This window comes from Canis aureus, chromosome 4, assembly GCF_053574225.1.
Source record: "Canis aureus isolate CA01 chromosome 4, VMU_Caureus_v.1.0, whole genome shotgun sequence".
In the NCBI taxonomy this organism is placed as follows: Eukaryota; Metazoa; Chordata; class Mammalia; order Carnivora; family Canidae; genus Canis; species Canis aureus.
In genome coordinates this window covers 24,704,451-24,723,042 of record NC_135614.1, presented here as the reverse complement: position 1 = coordinate 24,723,042, position 18,592 = coordinate 24,704,451, and the positions used below count along the sequence as shown (strand labels likewise).

Here is an 18,592-nt window from a genome sequence, read left to right as displayed (position 1 = left end):
ACAATGAGTCCAAGTCACCCAAGGAATCCATGCAGGCGGGCCTGCGGTCCCCTTGCTCTGCGTGTGTTTGTGTGTGTGTTGTTCATTCTGCACCTGCCAGGGCCACACCTCCTCCTCCCAGTAGCAGGTCATGTTCCTGGGAGCCCAAGATTCCTTGTCTAGTAAGAGGCTGGGACTAACTCCATTTCTTGGTACTCCTGCTCCTTAGTCTTTGCCATTCAGAGACCAATTTTGTCATTTTCATGACTGCATGACAGGTGGAACTGTGACTTTTATTCGCAGAAAGAAAGAAAAGTCTCTTCTAGTCCATCTAGTTCCTATGAATGCCTTGGGCTCAGGGAGCCCTGTAGCCAGACCTTCCAACCCAGGGCAACCAGGTGAGCTCTCCCTACTGGGACTCGGGCTCAGTGGGAGGTCTGACTCACTCTTCACCTTCCAGGGCTTTCCAGTGCTTTCCCCTGGTAGCATCAGCCCGCACAGAGCCAAGGGCGCCAGGGTTCTTGGCACAGGCAGCACACAATCCACATACCTCCATTACCAGGCTGGCAGGCAGCCCCGGAAAAGGACACAGAAACACACAGGTGGACCTGAGTCTGATGAAACTTGCCTCTTACCAGCACCCATCCCCCCTCCTTTTATTTCACAGCACTCGAGAAGACTCAACCATTTTAACAAACACTTTTTTTTATTAGAAAAGTAAAAAATATTGCATAGGTCTTAATACTTGAACATCAAGTGTATTCATGAACAGCGAGTATCTTCATGTAAACAGTTCTAGATGGAAGACCCAGATGGCACTCCTTGGGGGGGAGGGGTTCCAGCCCCCACCCCACTCAGCCCCATCCCCTCACAGCTCAACTCCTCAGCACACATTGGGGGATGGGCAAACGCAGCTCCCAGGTGTATTTTTTTCTTCAAGTGTCAAAGATCCCCAAGTGATCCCAACACCCACCCCTTCCTCCTCTTACATTCATGCGTCTGTAAGATAGCTGCCTAGGACAGGTCAGTAGTGAAGCTCTGATCAAAAAACAAAACAAAAGATACAAAAACAAAGAACACATCTGGCCCCTTGAGACCATGAAATACACAAACTACCTTGACCTCCCCCCTCCCACCAGGGCCGCTACCAGGAGCACACACCCCCTTGCAAAGGCCAGTGCAGCCCAGCTGCTCACCTGGCTCTGTCACACCACTGTCCTCTTAACTGTCAGTAACAATAAAAATAATAAAGTACATGCTACATACAGATCCAGCCAGAAGCCCGGTTGGCCCCTAGGCCTTTGTTTCATGCTACAGTACTGAGGGGCACATACCCCCAGCTGGGAGCCACCTGCACATCTCTGGGAGCTTCCATGGAAACGCGATGTGCCCCACCACCTCCACCCTCCTCCCCTCAGGTGGCTGTCGTCAGTTTTCAAACGATAGGCCTCAGTCCCTCGGCTCCTGCGTGCCCATGTCCACCTCAAAAGTTCAGTCGTCCCTGCCGTGGGGACAGGGTCGGCACCCCCCCCCCCCGACCCGAGTTCAGCACTCCTCGATGAGCAGCTGCTCCGAGCTGTACAGCTTCTTCTTGATGACTCGGAAGCCCGTGCTCAGCGTCAGGGACTGGCTGAAGCCGGGGACGAACGACGAGTTGGCGGAGCTGAACAGCCCCTGGATCTTGGGCCAGAGGCGGGAGTCCAGGCGCAGCACGAGGGTCAGCTGGAAGGTGGGCACCAGGCTGGGGTCGAGGGCCAGCTGGCCGACGTTATGGCAGCTCTTGCCTTGCTCTACGCAGACGTCCAGCAGCGCCCCCCGCAGGCCGCACGGCTCGCTGTAGGCCAGGCGCAGCAGCTCCTTGCCCACCTGGCTCACCAGCTGGCCGGGCATCAGCAGGCGCGCAGGGCGCCGCGAGCCCAGCCGCGCCTGGGACAGGCTCTCCTGCAGCAGCTGCATCAGGTTGGCACACAAGTGCTCATCCTCGGGGTCGCTGAGCAGCTCGAAGTCGGGCAGGGACACCCCATCCAGGTACGCCGAGTCTGCAAGGGAGAGCGCACGCGAGAGGGCTGTGAGAGCAGCTCCAAAAGGGGGAGGTGCTGCTCCGTTAAGAGAGCAGCACCCCGGCCCCCTCCTGCCTCCGTCGCTGCCCCGCACCCGGCCCCCAAGCTCCAGTCCCCGTCCTCCAGCCCGCCGCCCGCCCGTCCGCAACCAGGGCTCCGACGGGGTAGGAGCCAAGGCGGCGCTGACCCCTTCCAGAGCGGGGCCTTCCCACCTCCCCGGCCCCCCTCGAGTCGAGCCCGAGCCCGGTCCCGGCCCACGGCTTACCTTCCTCCGGCCCGAAGCCACTGTTGCTGCTGTCCAGGGACTCGCAGTCCGAGCTCTCCAGGCTCGCGCAGCGGCCAAGCCCCTCTTCCCGGGCCGCCGACCCCCAGGCTGAGCGCGGCGGCTGATCGGGGGTGGGGGTTCGGGGCAAGGACGACGAGGAGGAGGACGACGACGAGAAGCGATCCCAAAGGCTAGGCATGATGGGGACGGCCGCCAGGACGTTTGCAGAGACGCTCCGGATGCGGGACCGCAGAAAACGCTGTAAGACACGAGGGGCACGGACCCGGCGTCAGGCTGGGGGCTGGACCAGCCTCAGAGCCCCGGGACCCGCAGGGCCGAGGCCTTCCCACCGAGGGACCGGCACACACAAAGGGACACTTACCAGCTAGCTCCGTCGGCGAGAACTGCTAGGACAAGTGCGTCCTGCCGCTTGAATGGGTGCGCGAACTGGTCCCAACCCCCGAGCGCCGCCCAGGCCTGTCCCTTCCACCCACCCGCACCTCCCCCTCGGCCAGCCGCGGTCCCTAGCACCCGGGCCGAGAGGCCTATAAGGACTAGTGCGGGGAGGCCACGCCCCCTCGGCGCCGCGGCCCAATCCCGGCCCGGGAGTGTGGCTCCCCTCAGCCAATGGGCTCGGGGCGCACGTTCGCAACGTTCTCTCCTGCCCGGTGACAGCGGCCTGGCCCCGCCCCCGCTGAGCCCCAGAACGCTCCCGGCCGAACCCCGAGCCGCAGCCACGCCCCCTTTCTGGAAGGGATCCGCGGCGGCTGCAGCTGCCAAGGTCCCCGAGGGCGCTCGCGGCAGGGGAGGATCAAGGAAAGACTTGTTTATTATAGGGTCCTGTTGCTGGGGGAGGGGGTAGCCGTGACCGAGCCGGGGGACAGCCGGGGGAGCCTGCCGGGGGGCGGCGGGCCGGGAGAACGGCTGCCCCCGCGTCCGGGGGCCTGCAGCTGCGGGCTCTAGTAAGCGCTCGGTGGATGCTCGGGCGCGGGGAGCAGACGTTAACCCGGCAGGCCCTCGCGCACGTACCCCACGCCAACCCGGCCTTGCAGAGGGTCGAAAGTGGGGGTGGGGTCCGGGTCCAGCCGGGGCAGCTCGGGACGCCGAGCCCGGTCCTCCTTGCAGCCCCACCCGCCTGGTAACTCTGCAGCCCCAGGGGGTGGATTAATGGGGGAGGCCCGTGCCCCGCCTGCCCCCCGTCCCCAAATGCTTCCAAGGAGAGGGCTTGGGGATGGTGGCTGGGACAGGGATGTTGGGCTCGGGTTCCTAGCGCCTAGACTTGGGGTGGAGAACGGGCACCCAAACCAGACGGACACACGGACCTTCAGCGGGTCCTACAAACCGACCGCTCTGCGGGGGAGGCACCCCCGCCGGCCGTGCGGGCGAGTCCCGGGCGTCTGCCGGGTCCTAGCGCCCCTCCCTTCAGCGTGCTTTGTGTAAAAGACCCGGGGAGTTGCATCAGGACCAAGGACCTAGATCTCCGGAAAAGTCCGGGAGTGCAATGGCCATCCCGTGTTTCGTCATTCAGGCGGTGCCACAGGAAATCTGGCCTGCCGGCGGTGCTCCCAGACAAAATGATTGCTGAGGGTGGGAGGAGGCCCGGACGACTCGACCTTTACGTCTTTAAATGCTTATCACTACGGGACACTGGGATCCGGATAGAAGAGGGAACCAAATTTACATCAGACGCTCCCACACTAAGAGCCTAACCAGATCCGACCAGCGGGCCTCGCCTCGGGGGGGCGGGCTTGCACGTGACAGATGACACTTGCTGGAGGTCGGGCCCCTGCCATCCCCACCCCCTCTTAATTAAAAAAAAAAAAAAAAAAAAGCTGACCCTTGGGCCTTTCGAACAAACCACGACCTGAGCTAGAAAGGACGAGAATTCAAGCCCAGCACCCCATCCCCATTTTCCAGATGGGAGAACCGCCTCTGGAGACACATTTATGGATAAAAAAATGAGGGGAATCAGATTAGAAGATAGCGTTAAGACTGCTGCCCAGTGAGATAGCCTCTTAGCTGCTGGGGCACTGAAGGCCTGGAACACTGGCCCTTTCTTCCTGTCCTCAGCTCCAGTCACTTGCTGGGAGCCTTAAAGACCCCAGGGTCAGGGCGGTTAGGAGAAGTGCTTGGAGGGCTGGTGGCAGATGACATTCTTTTGAAATCACCCTTTACTTAGGTGAGGTGATCCGAGAGATGTGTCTTTTTGTCAGGGGAACAGAAGATCAGGGAATGAATCTGTCACAGTACCGTTGGCTTTTCCCACCAAGCCAACTGGGCTGGGGACACCCGAGACAGGAGATAGATTTTGGGTGTTTTTCTTTTGCTTCTCTCTCTCTGGCAAAAATAAAAAAAGGAAATATTTCAGTGGCATACTAAGAAAAATAGAAGGTTTTTTTTAAAAAGTGGATATTCATAAGCAAAAGAATCCAGAGCCAGTGTGGAGAGCTAAGTTCTCTAGGAAGCGTTCATATTCAATAAACACCATCATGAAGTAGTGTGCTAAGCACCTTTCTTTTATTCACTGTCTCATTCTGTTAATAAAACCATTTTTTCCCAAATGAGAAGGGCTGTGTTAATGGGCACTGAGTAATTTTGTTTCTTTTCAAAATAAGTCCATTAATGTTGTCTCATTGTGTTTTTAAAAAGCGATGGAAAAAAAGACCAGCAGCTTTAACCCTGGAGGTTTTTCCCAGAGCAGGAGGGAGTGGGCTACAGGATGAGGATAAAGTCACCTGCTAGGAGACCTGGCTGAGGTCTGTCTGGAAAGGCTCTAAACAGCCTTCCCCCTGACACTCTTCACCTCTGTGAAGGAGGGGGCAAAGCCCCATACCATTGTCTGCCAGGAGAACCTTTGGACCTAGACAAGGGATTTCTTAACTGTTAGCCACTCTGTGGAGTCAGGGTGAAGGGCATTGTTTCGTCGTGTGAGTTGAAGGATGGGATCCCTTCCACCTGGCTGGGGCTGGAAAGACTTCATTACCACCTCACACACCCCTTCCCACATTGAAGCAGATGGGGAAGGTGGGAAACACCTAAAATTGGGGAAGCTCCTAAGGAGGAGGCAGCTCTGTCTCTAGCCTCTGAGCCAGGCCTCTTCAGAGACCTCAGAGATCCTATAAACCCTGCCTTTGGTGTGCTTCTCTTTCCCTACTACTCCCCTTTGGCCTAAGCTGGCTGCAGGTCAGACTTGCCTGAACATGTCCTGCCTGCAGCCGTGGAGACCCAGCTCTGGCATCTCTGCCTCCGAGAAGCCTTCCCCAGCACACCCACCTGAACCTTCCCATCCCTTAGGTGCCCCTCCTCATGTCATGTCATCCTTATACCCTGTGCATATCTCTGTTACTATTTCCACTTTACTCTTCCCATTGGACTATGAGCTTAACTTCCAGTGGACAGCACATAGTAAAGGCCCAGTGAATATTCCTCGGATGAACAGATGAATGAATAAAGCAAGAAGGTGAATTTTCCCAGAATTACAGACCTACATCTAGATACCCAGGATCTAGGTGGGCCTCTTGGGTGGGCCTTTGGAAGACCTGGATGCTACCTTTCTATTCCCCTTCTGGCAAGGGCTACCAAGAGCCTTAGGTGTATCTGAACCTTTCCTGCCCACCTCCCCTCAACTCGGGGCTGGGAGTGGGTAATCTTTTTTTTTTTCTTAAAGATTTGTATTTATTTATTCATGAGAGACACAGAGAGAGAGAGAGAGAGAGAGGCAGAGACACAGGCAGAGACAGAAGCAGACCCCATGCCGGGAGTCCGATGCAGGACTCCATTCCAGGACCCAAAGATCACATCCCGGGCTGAAGGCAGACGCTTAGTCCCTGAGCCACCCAGGCATCCCAGGAGTGGGGAATCTTTTATTTTATTTTATTTTTTAAATTTATTTATTTATTTATTTATGATAGTCACACAGAGAGAGAGAGAGGCAGAGACACAGGCAGAGGGAGAAGCAGGCTCCATGCACTGGGAGCCCGATGTGGGATTCGATCTAGGGTCTCCCGGATGGCGCCCTGGGCCAAAGGCAGGCGCCAAACCGCTGCGCCACCCAGGGATCCCGTGGGGAATCTTTTAAAGTACTTAGTACTCCACCTTCACATGCCTCCGAATACTTTTAAGAACATTTTTTGAGATAAAATTCACATATAAAGTTAATGTTAAAGTGAACAATTCAGTAACATTCAGTACAGTCCCCATGTTGTGCCACCACCACCTCTGATTCCAAAACATCTTTATTATCCCAAAGGAGACCCCAGACCCAAGCCCACAGTCATTCTCCTAAAAATACTATTGGAGCAGGGCTACTCTTTTGCACAACTCCAGAGGGCACCATTCCCATTCAGACCCATGCATTTGCATATGTCTTCTGGGGAATTGTGCTCTAGGGATTACTGCTCACATAGACACACTGTGCAACATGGAATTGGCATCAAGACAACCCCGGTGGGGAGACTGGCTGAAATCTTGAGCAGGAGTGGCCTAGTGTCACGTCCTGAATGACTCAGGCCTCTGGAGCTAGTAACCAGGCCCCATGTCCCAATCTCTGTGGCCAGGGCCCTGACCACGCAGACACTGCCTCTTCCTGGGCTCTGCTCTGTTCCCAAGGGACCTGGACCCACCACAGCCTGCAACTGAAAGTCAATGAGCACTCCCTCCTGGCCTTCTGCCTCTCCCTGTCCAGCACATGGTTCCCAGGGCCTCAGTCTGGCAAATCACCCCAGTCAAGTTTGGGGAGTTAAACCAGATCTTGGGGTGGGAGCCCTAAAATTCAAGATGGGAACCCCTGAAGGCCAACGAGCTTGCCTGCAAGGTTGTGCTTGGGCGCTTTCGCAGTTCTTTGGAAACATCTCATTGAGGGTAGTGGAGGTGGCAGGAGGAGCCAGTTGGTCAGGGCAGTGGGGAGAGGGTGGAGTGGTGTGGTAGGAGGTGGGGACAATGCAGCCAGCAAAAGTGTTCCCAGGACTTCTGTGGCTTTTTTACTTGAAAAACAACAAACAACTTTGTCAAAATAGCAAGATCATAATGCACCTGGTTTACTAGGAGGGTTGTGTAAAGCTGTTGACAGCCCAGGGCTTCAGATAGGATTTTGATTGTGCTGTAGAAGGGAGACAGAAAAACTCAGTGGGGAATCTTTTTGCAAATGGAGCTACTTGTAAAATGGAAATACTAACAATACATTGTATTGTGTGGGCTTTGGAAGAAAATGTTTTAAAGCCGTATTTTCTACTTACACCCTGAGGAATGAAGATAGTGCCATTCTACAGATGAAGAAATTGAGGCCCAGAGTGAGAGTCCAGCCATTTTAATCGATGACTTTCAAGCCCAACTTACAATTAGAATCACCTGAGGAGTTTGTAACCATAGATTCCCACCTCCTCAACCCCCATTTTGATTTGGTAGGTCTGCAAGGGGCCCTTTTGTACAACAGTTCTCTGGGAGATTTTTTGTTGTTGTTGTTTAAGATTTGATATTTTAAGCAATCTCTACACTCAGTGTGGGGCTCAAACCCACAACTGCGAGATCAAGAGTCACTTGCTCTACTGACTGAGCCAGCCAGGCACCCTTCATGCTCTGTTTTAGTTGAGATGTCTGCTGACCTCTCAGAAAGAAAGGTAGGTCCTCGAAGGAACACTAGGTTGGCTGTCCAGCCTCTCAAAGGGCCTGCCTGTGGGGTGGGGGTGGGGGTGGGTACGGGGCAGGTGAGGTGGCATGCGGCTGTGCAGACTAAGCCCATACATGACCATGGTGAGCTCACAGCCAGCCACTTCTGGGAATCCTACATTTCACGAGTCATTTCCCCAGGGAGTAGGGCAAGGGCAGAGGGGACCCCACAAAGGGCTGGCTCAGTAAACCACCATGACAAAAGATGGGGGTTTTGAGAGGTAGAGGATCCGGACAGACCTCCCTTTACTCTGGTGGGGGTGAAAGGCACAGAGGCTTACCAGACTTGCACTGCTCCACCATCTTGTTTCCCACACAGCCAGAGTGGTCAAGCGAATTGTCCTAAGGGCCCAGCCAGACTCCAGGACACTGGCTCTGTCCTCACTAACCCACCCCAATGCCTCCCAGGAAGGAATTCCAGCAGCTTCCCAGGATCCTTCTCCAACCCCAGCTTCTTAACCCTTATGAGGAAAGACAGCAATGAGGAGGAGGGAAGGGAAGGCAACACCCCTCTCCAGTTAGTACCTGAGGCCCAGGCTAAATGGCTCTTCTTTTTCTTCTTCTTCTTTTTTTTTTTAATATTTTATTTATTCATGAGAGACACACAGAGAGAGGCAGAGACACAGAAGGAGAAGCAGGCTCCCTGCAGGGAGCCCAGTGTGGGACCGGGATCATGCCCTGAGCCAAAGGCAGACACTCAACTGCTGAGCCACCCAGGCGTCCCTAAATGGCTCTTGATTTCTAAAGCAAGTCCGGATCTTGTGAGGGGACAGGAGACACCTGACCTGAGTTCAGGTTATTTGACCTCTAAGGATGAATAGAGTTCTGGGCTGTGACCAGAAGCAGTTTCTGGGAAGCATGTTTTTGAATTCTGGTGTTTGGGTTTTTTTTTTTTTTCTTCTTCAAAATAATGCAACCTTACGTTCTATCTGTAATTTCTATGACTTTACAATTTATCTGTGTTCATTTTAGTAGCAAACTTTATTTACTCAGAGGGGGAAGGGTTGAGGAAGAGAGAATCCCCAACAGGCTTCACAACCTGCACAGAGCCCCACGCAGGGTTCGATCTCACAACCCTGAGAGCCTGACCTGAGCTGAAATCAAGAGTCAGGCGCTTAACCAATTGAGCCCCCCCAGAGGCTCCTATTTATTTAATTTTTAAGTAACCTCTGCCTCCAATGTGGAACTCAAACTCCTGACTCCAAGATCAAGAGTCACATGTTCTACCAACTGAGCCAGCCAGGTGCTCCTAGTAGCAAACTTTTAAGTCACTAGTTCAATGCCTTCATTTCTCCCTTCCCTTCCCCGAAACCAATCAACCCCTCAAGAAAACCTTTTAATAAAAATAAAAAAAGACACACACACACACACACACACACACACACACAAGACACACTGTGACTATCCGGTGGCTTCATGTAGTGTTGGGATTTTCATACCCCAGTTTTGAAAACCCACAACTAGAGGATCTCAAAGGCCTCTTCAACTTCCACAAGGATTATAATGAAGGAAAAATCATGGGAGTTCCATGGGGCTGCTTTTCTAAAAATCCCAGGCCTGGCCTGTAGGGGGACAGACCATCTGGAAGAGGCCTGCCCAGGAAGGTAGGAGCAGACTTTCCAGGTCCAGCCCTTTCAGTGTTCTTGCCTTTGGAGGGTTTCCAATTGCCATATATCAAAAGGGAGGCAGGGGTCACAGTGGGTTTGTTCATCCAGCTGGGGGTGGGATGAGGGTGACAAGGATGATCAGGAGCTGCCACAGTGGGGACGGCCTGAATCCAGGCTCACAGCAAAAATGAGCTCACTTATTTTACTTTTTCAGAGAGAAGAGACCAGGAGGGCTGTCTAGCCTCTGGGTACCCCAAGGGGCTGGAGTGAGTAGGATTGGATTAAGAGGGCTCAGCAGAGAGGGGGAGTCGGCCCTCTCACTGTCAAGAATTCTTGTGTCAGTGAAATGAACCTTAAAATTCTTGAATGTTAGGGCCAGCAGGCCCCCAAGGAGCACCTCCCCCCAGCCCTCCCACCTGCCCACTTTATGGACAAGGAACTGAGCTGGAGGGTGAGGAGCCTTATGCGGTGCCCACCATCTCCCACTGTCCTGGAAGTTAGGCCTCACTTAATCTTCAGGAACTTTCTTTTCTCAGGCTTACACCACTTCCTCACTCCTTTCTAAGCCTATAATCTCACTCAGAAGTGTTTTTTATAAAAAAAAAAAAAATTTAAATAAAAAAAAATAAAAAAAAGAAGTGTTTTTTATCTCCCAGTGGCTTTAGTAGCTGGGAAAGGCTTGGGAAATTCAGGTCTATGCAGAAGGCAGCTGCCCAAGGTCTACTAGGCCTTTTTTTCTGAAATTCCTTGGCTGACAGGTGATTGGGAACTGTCGGTTCTACCTGGCAATTTTGCCACCAGCCCACAAAAATCTGTGACCTTTCTGGAGCTTTTTATGATTTTATTTTTTTTATTTTTTTTTTTTTAATTTTTTTTTTAATTTTTATTTATTTATGATAGTCACAGAGAGAGAGAGAGAGGCAGAGACACAGGCAGAGGGAGAAGCAGGCTCCATGCACCGGGAGCCCGATGTGGGACTCGATCCCGGGTCTCCAGGATCGCGCCCTGGGCCAAAGGCAGGCGCCAAACCGCTGCGCCACCCAGGGATCCCGCTTTTTATGATTTTAAAAACACTTCCATGTTCTTTAGTATTTTCATACCACTGTCAATAAAAATAAAATGTGTATGGTGTAGGCAAGGCAGGGCAGTGTCATTTTACAGGTAAGAAACCTGAGGTTCACATAGGTGCCACGACTTGCCTAAGGTCATACAGTCATCAGGTTGGAGCTGTGACTCTAGATCTAGGCTCATTTCCGTGATTCCACGCCATCGGCAGGCTTAGCTGTGAGCCAAAGGGGACTGTACAGCTGGAAATGTGGGGCAGCCCATGTTGGCGAGCGGTGGTATAGAACTGATAGAGCGAACACCTGGGGCTGCTACGGAGTTGTTAACAAAAACTTTCTCCCCTGGTCTGGTCCCTGTTTTATCTGATCTGGTTCTTTCTCCCTCGCAGAATTCAGCAAGGCCCAGCCGGGCTGACCCAGGAGCAAAGCAGACTGCCACCCAAGGGTTTTCCCTTTAGCTAGACACCCTCAGACCCACAAGTGACAGTAACTGTCACCACCTCCCCCACTTCAGGGATCCTTCCCGATAGCTCCAGTCTCATCTAGTAAGGCCAAGCCGGGAAGCGGGGCGCCAAAAGCAGGGCCTCTCCCTTCCCAGTGTCCCCTTTGTAAACCCACAAAAGACAGGCTTTGGCACAGGAATCCAGCAGCCAGTGCTGAATCTTCCTGTACTTAAAAACCAAAAAAATTCTAGATTTTTAGGCTCTGCTTTGGGAAGAGGTGCACACAAGAGCTGCATGCAGTGCTTCCCCCGAGATCTACGGGGTGGGGGTGGGGGGGGGCAGCCGGGATGGGGGGGAAGGGAAGACCCCCTCCGGCTGTCCCCTCCTCCCACGCCCCCCACCCCCGCAGAGGTGCGCCCTCCAGGGAGCCCGGCCCGGAGGTGACAGATGCAGAGCAGCTGAATGGGGGCGTGTGCGGGGGTGGGGGGGGTGGGGGGGTGGGGCGGGGATCTGGTCTCCGCGGACCCCTACTGGGGTAAGCCGGGACGTGACTCGGGGAACGTGCCTGGGGCGGGGGGGGGGCGAGGCCCATGACAGAGGGACGGCGAGAGAGGGCGGGGCTGTGAGGGGCGGGGCTAGCCTCGGCCCCGCCCCCGGGAACGAGACTCCTCCCACCGCCCGGGAGCGAGCGGCCCCGCTGCAGATGCTGAGCTCAGCGTTCCGCTCGGGCCGCCGGGCTGCGGGTGGGGGCGGGGCGGAGGGGCCGGCGCCTTTCAGTTGAGGGCAAAAGAGGGGGAAGTAGAGGAGGAGCAGGGGAGGGAGGGAGAGGCTGGGGAGGCCCTCACAACCCTGGGGCTGTAACTCTCCTCCGATCGGGTTCGCTAACAAAGCGTTCTCTGTTGGGCTAGGGGAGGCCTCCTGGGTGCGCAAAACCTTAGTGGGGGCGGGCGGGGGGAGTGTCTGTGAGTCATCACCCCAAACCCTGACTTAGCCCCAAGAACCCGCGTCAGAGAGGCCAAGCCCTGTGCCCTCTGACCCCGGGATTTGTTTGGCGGAGGGAGTGCGTGCAGGGGGAGCAGGGGGGAGCAGCGCCTGCCCCTGCAAGGTTGCAGGCCAGAACCACCCAGGCCACCTCCAGCTCCGGCCCCTGGAAGGGGTTTTCATTTAAGACAACCTTGAAAAGAGCAGGGAATGATCCGCCCGGAAGGGGAAGGAAGAAAACCCTTTGTACCCACCTGGCATAAATGGTTACCCAGGCCAAATGGGTGGGTGGCTATTTTTGAGCTGACCTACATACCTATTTGCCTCTTTATCTTTTTATTATCACACATGGTTATTATGGGAGCTTTTCTTTAGCACTCGGTGCAGCTGCTGCATTTGCTGAGGGCTGCACAATGAGGCGTGTTGCCTCACTCTCCCAGGAAGTTTTAAGAGTCTCTGATCCTGGAAAGAAGGACATCAATAGGCCTGGAGAAGCTTCACCAAGCTCTTTCCCCAGAGAACAGGAATCTAAGCTTGAAGCACCAACTTCAGAGCTGGCCAGCCTTGTAGGCAAGAAAGGACCTTCAGATTTGACAACGATGTCACTGGGTTTTCCTGAGGCTGGCCTAAAGGCCCCTCAGCCTCTGGGCCTCCCGTTCTGCCAAAGTTGATCTTGCGGTCCCAAGGCCCCACACTATGCCGGCTGAGGTTTTCCTTTACAGATAGAGAAAGTGAGGCAGAGAGATGAGTTGTGGACAGAACTGGTTTGAGATTTACTGCTCCAATCTGGAGGCAACTCTTGTTTTCTTAAGTAGAAACCAGGAACACCTGGAACTCTCCCTTGATTTTTTACTAAGGCCTCCCTCTCGAACCCTTTAACACCTCCCCATTGCCTTTAGAGTGAGTCTGGTTCCTTACCTTGGCCCAGCAAGCCTCCAGGGCAGCCCCTTGCTATCTCAAGATTTATCTTTCTCCCACAGCCCAGGAGGGGAAAATCACAGATGGTTCTAATTACTTCTGAAACGCTCTTAAATTTTCCATAAAGTATAGTATGCATGGCTTTGTGTATACAACTTTGCACAGTAATATGTATGTGGATGTGCAAAATATATACAGCCATGGATAGTAGATCATAAAGGAGGACATCATAGTATAAGCATATAATTTACAATATTTTTAATCACACTAAAGAGAAACAGACACATAGACCTGGAAGTGAGACTGAGAGAGGTAATAGCAGATTTTTGTCTTCTATCTGGTGCCACCCCCACCCCCCCACCCCCAGTATGAAATCTTTGGCCTGGGAGGAGACTGGAAGACACTTGCGCTCCCTACACCACTTTTTTGCTCATTTTCTTTCAATGCCAGTATGATTGACTTCCCCCAGATTCCCTGTGCCCTGTGGGAAGTCCTTCCTCTGTGGTGTCAAGTGTCTTCCCTTCCAGCTTGCTCCTGGCTTCACACGGATTACTCTTCCCACATGCCTTTCTAGCTCTGATTGCAAACTGATCTCAAGTTCAGGGCCATTGAGAAGACTTCTCTGAACACACGTGGGAAGCTCCATGGTCCCCTCTTGGGGCCAAGCTAAACCTGCCTGGCTTTGAAGCCAATTCACAGAGCTGGGGATGAGTGACTCTCTTCTGACATGACATCGTATGTTGAAATGATCCCATCCTGGGTCTGATGCCACATCATATTGTAAACTCCTTCATGGATTTTTAAATTTAATTTAATTTAATTTAATTTAATTTAATTTAATTTATTTTATATTTTATTTTTTTTAAGATTTTTATTTATTCATGACAGACACACGGAAATAGAGGCAGAGAAATAGAGGCAGAGACACAGGCAGAGGGAGAAGCAGGCTCCATGCAGGGAGCCCGATGTGGGACTTGATCCAAGGACTCCAGGATCATACCCTGGGCCGAAGGCGGTGCTAAACCGCTAGGCCACAGGGGCTACCCCCTTCATGGATTTTAAATCTTTAAACACCCACCAACATGGCCACCACACACACACACACACACACACACACACACTCACACACCCCTCCGTATGTTAGATACATATGATATATGCTTAGCAAGTATTTGGCCCAGAATTGAATGGAACTAGAGCCCACATATGACTCAGGGTCAATGTGAAATCAGTGAAGAAGTCTCCCCAGCCTCCTCCCAGGCAGTGGGGAACTTGCTTCCTGTGAACTCTGATAGCATTTATTATTGTCACAGAAAGTTAAAACTGAAAAGGGGATTTCCCTTCTTGTCAGATGAGAAGACCAAAGGGGAAGTGTCCAAAGCAGCCCAGAGTGGGAGCCAGATCCCACGGTCTGCTGGCTTGCACCGGCCCCCTCTCCCTTCACCTCATCACCTCTTCAGAGAGGCCTTCCCTGATGGCCCCATTCTGTCTTCACCTTGGGTGTTTCCTTTCAAGGCATTCATTCCAAGTGGAATTCTACATGTATGTATCTGTGCGGGCGTCCTATGCCTGTCTTTTTTTTTTTTTTTTTTTTTAATCCTTTTTTTTTTTTTTTATTGGTGTTCAATTTACTAACATACAGAATAACACCCAGTGCCCGTCACCCATTCACTCCCACCCCCCGCCCTCCTCCCCTTCTACCACCCCTAGTTCGTTTCCCAGAGTTAGCAGTCTTTATGTTCTGTCTCCCTTTCTGATATTTCCCACACATTTCTTCTCCCTTCCCTTATTTTCCCTTTCACTATTATTTATATTCCCCAAATGAATGAGAACATATAATGTTTGTCCTTCTCCGACTGACTTACTTCACTCAGCATAATACCCTCCAGCCTATGCCTGTCTTTCCCACTAAACTGCAAGCTCCAGGGGCCTAGGGGCTGGGTAGGTTTCATCCTGGAGCTCTAGTGCCCTGCACAAAGCCAGGCCCACAGAGTTCCCGATAAATATATATGCTCATATATGAGCATGTGGCATGAGAACCTCCTCATACTTCCCTAGGGCAGCACTGAGATTGGATCAAAAACTGGAGTTGGGCGCCTGGGTGGTTCAGTCGGTGGAACGGCTGCCTTCAGCTCAGGTCATGATCCCCAGGTTCTGGGATCAAGCCCCACATGAGGCTCCCCGCTCCACGGGAGCCTGCTTCTCCCTCTCCCTCTAGCCTGCAGCTTCCCTTGCTTGTGTTCCGGGTCTCTCTCTCTCTCTGTCAAGTATATAAACAAAAATCTTTAAAAAACAAAAACAAACCTGGAGAGTTGACAGGCCTAGAGTGCCTCTTGCCAGGAGCTCCGGGACAAACATCTGTCTCGAGGAGCTGCAGGTCTAGGAGGGGAGATGAGGCACCTAGCAAATAACCTCACTTGAGTTGGGAATGACTGTCAGACTGGGTGTTGGAGTCAAGCAGCGATGCAGAGGGCAGACTGGAGGTTTAAGAGCTGGGGCAGGAGACCAGTTAGATAGTAATTACACGGGACACCTTGGTGGCTCAGCGGTTGAACGTCTGTCTTTGGCTCAGGGCATGATCCTGGAGTCTCTATGGAGTCCCACGTCGGGCTCCCTGCATGGAGCCTGCTTCTCCCTCTGCCTGTGTCTCTGCCTCTCTCTTTATGTGTCTCATGAATAAATAAATAAAATCTTAAAAAAATAGATAGTAATTACAAAACCTGAAAACTACCTGAGTGTCCACGGCAGGGGAATGGTTAAATCAATTCTAGCACGGCCACACCACAGAACATTATGTAGGTGTGAAAAAGAGTGAGGTCGATTTGGAAAAATGTCCAAGGTATATTGTTGGGTAAAAAGTACATGTTGTGGAACAATTTGTGTACTACCGTCTCATTCTGAAGCAAAATCAGGACACGCCCCTGCAGACACGCGTTCTGCTGTGTGGAGAAAACATCTAGAAGGATACTGGCAAAACCATTCACAGATGTTATCTCAGAGGGATGGTGGGGAGGGCGAGGTTTTACTTTTTGACTTTACACCTTCCGCACTGTTGGATTTTGACCATGAGCTCATAGTACTTTCACAAGAGTTTCTTGTTTTTGTGTTTTGCTATTGCAGGTTTGGGGGGTGGGTGCGGGTGAAGGTGGGGAGGGCTGGAGCCCTGCAGACCGGCGGTGAGAAGTCCTGCCCAGTGAGGGGGCTGCTGCTTACAGGACCTAGAAAGGTGGAGAAGGCTGTGTGGCTCCAAATGGGGAAAAGTGGGGGTTACTGTGGAGACCTCGGTGGCAAGCAGAGATGGAAAGCCAGAAGCACAGTGCAGGGCCACGGGGGTCTCATTCGGGGGGGACAGACCCCCACAGTCTGGTGACCCTGGGCAGGGGACAGGGAGCCCGGAGCCTGGAAACCCTGACTTTTGGAAACAAGGGCAAGAAAAGGGAGAAGGTCGACCTTTAGGACCCTACGGATTCCTTGGCCGCTTCACCATCCTTAGGGTACAAACCGTTCTGGCTGCGGCCTGGAAACAAACAGAGCGAGGAGGGGCCGAGCCGCGGCCGGGAGGCCTGCCTGGGCCTTGGTGCCGCCCTCCTCCTCCTTCCCTCCTCCCCCTCCCCCTCCCCCTCCTCCTCCTCCTCCTCCTCCACCTCGCTCCTGTGGGCTGACACCCAGGCCCCTGGTGAAAGGCCAGGCCTCCTGGCCCCTTCCGGAGACGAAGCCCCTTCCCAGGAGCAGGAGCAAAGGAAGCCAGAACAATGCTGTTCGTGGAGATTGGGGCAGAGGGAGCTAAGTGGGGGCAGCAAAAGTTTCTTGGCTCAGATAAGCCAGTAAAAGCCTGGAGAAGGTCAAAGATGAGGAATGTTCTGTGATTTCTAAGACAGCAGCTCATTTATCTCATAAACACTTGCTCTCAGCCTGAGTGCAGGGGTAATACCGCCACCATCCAAGCTGGGTGACAGCCTCCTCGGAGGGGCTGTCTTTGAAGGCTTGTTTCTAGGTCTCTGCCAAGGGCCCTGGGACAGCAGGGAGGGACACGCCTGGCCTGGGCCGAGAGGCGCTGCCACAGGTGTCTAGCTCTGCCCGACAACCTGACAACCTTCCGAAGGAGGCGTTCTTTGACACACCAGGAAACGGGCTGGGGGGATGGTGCCTGCCGTGCCCCTGACCACATGGTTAGCAAGTGTTAAAACTGGGATTTGACCCTGGGTGTGCCTGTGTCCCATTTATAATTTGGTTGCTTGGAGCTTAGAACACATTTTCCCATCAAAATAATGCTGTAAGTGGTGGTTTGGTTGCCATAATGGCCTAGCTCACCCAGGGTATAGCCGGAATTAATTCTATGTTTCAGTGTGGTTGTGGATGAATCAGGCTTCTGCGGACTAGCCTGGAAACCCACCGGAGAGGGAAAATGCATCTGAGGGTGTGCCCAGCTGGGAACGCTTGCCCTTACTACAGGGCCTGACTCAGGGCAGGCAGGGAGTATGGTGGCTCAGAGAACACTTGGCCATTTCCAGAGCTCTTCCAGTTAATCCCTGGTGAGTTTGAGCTGCTCATGGGAGTGCGGCAAAGCCTTTGTCAGGTTTGGGGTTTGTAAGACAGGGAGTGCTACATAAGAATATGAACTGTATCTTTTTTTTTTAAAAGATTTTATTTATTTATTCGTGAGAGATACACACAGAGAGAGAGAGGCAGAGACACAGGCAGAGAGAGAAGCAGGTTCCCTGCAGGGAGCCCGACGTGGGACTCGATCCCAGGACCCTGGGATGAAGAGCTGAGCTGAAGGCAGACGCTCAACCACTGAACCTCCCAGACGTCCCTATGTGTACTGTTATCTTCAGTCTCTGCACCTCCGAGTCCTTTCTCTTTCTTCCTCACACTGACTATCCACTCTGTGGGTGATGGGGCATTAGGAGCATCTAGGGTTCATTTTCCCCATTCGGTCTGGTGTCTACCTGTGAGATGGGCAGGTGTGTACAGAGGGGTCAGGAGTGATGGAGGTCAAAAAAGCTGCTGCTGAGAGAAGTGAGACTCCATGGGCGCTCTGAGAGGGACTTCAGGGGGATCATCCACTCATTCATTCATTCTTGTTCCCTCATTCATTTGACAGACATTTGCTGTGAGTGTGCTGGGACCTGGGCTCCTTCCCTTTGGGGCACTTCTGTGGCCCAAAGGATCCCGGGCAGGACTGCCTGTGGGTCTCAGACCCAGAATCCTAGCATTCGAAGGAATTCGTTTTTACAGATGGAGACTGCAGTCATTCCTTAATTCGGGAGGATCTGAGTGTCAGGCTAAATACTGAGAAGATTCCAAGCCTGAAAATGGAGGTCCAGGGAGAGAGGTGGGAAGCGACTTCCCCAGTATCTCAGACCAGCTCCCCGCTTCCACCCCATCCCCTGCCTGGACCAGGGCTTGCCCCTTGCAGCTCTACCTGTGGCCTTCCCTCCTCAAGATGGTCCTAGCCATCTCATAGGATTCCTCTGGTTTCTCCAGTTGTGGAGCCTGGGCCCTGGGGAAAGGCCATGGAGAAGTAGTGGGATTCCTTCCTCATGGACAAGAGCAATGCCTGGTCCTCCCCTGGAGAGCTAGCTTGCCTGTTGGGGAGTTCAGAAGTCTT

The 18,592-nt window shown here is 53.1% G+C and overlaps 1 protein-coding gene and 1 long non-coding RNA gene across 2 annotated transcripts; one reads left to right on the top strand and one right to left on the bottom strand.

Annotated features, from left to right (window-relative positions):
• Positions 1-666: 666 nt before the first annotated feature.
• Positions 667-2,846, bottom strand: DDIT4 (DNA damage inducible transcript 4). The gene is made up of 3 exons (XM_077894912.1): positions 2,687-2,846; positions 2,305-2,563; positions 667-2,018 (listed from the first exon to the last, which is right to left on the bottom strand). The coding sequence occupies exons 2-3, from the start codon at positions 2,501-2,503 to the stop codon at positions 1,525-1,527; spliced, it is 693 nt and encodes a 230-aa protein (XP_077751038.1). The 5' UTR covers positions 2,504-2,563; positions 2,687-2,846; the 3' UTR covers positions 667-1,524.
• Positions 2,847-2,878: 32 nt separating this feature from the next.
• On the top strand, positions 2,879-4,865 carry LOC144312334 (uncharacterized). Its single transcript, XR_013377809.1, has 2 exons — positions 2,879-3,442; positions 3,833-4,865. It is a non-coding gene; the product is annotated as an uncharacterized LOC144312334 (long non-coding RNA).
• The last annotated feature ends 13,727 nt before the right edge of the window (positions 4,866-18,592 follow it).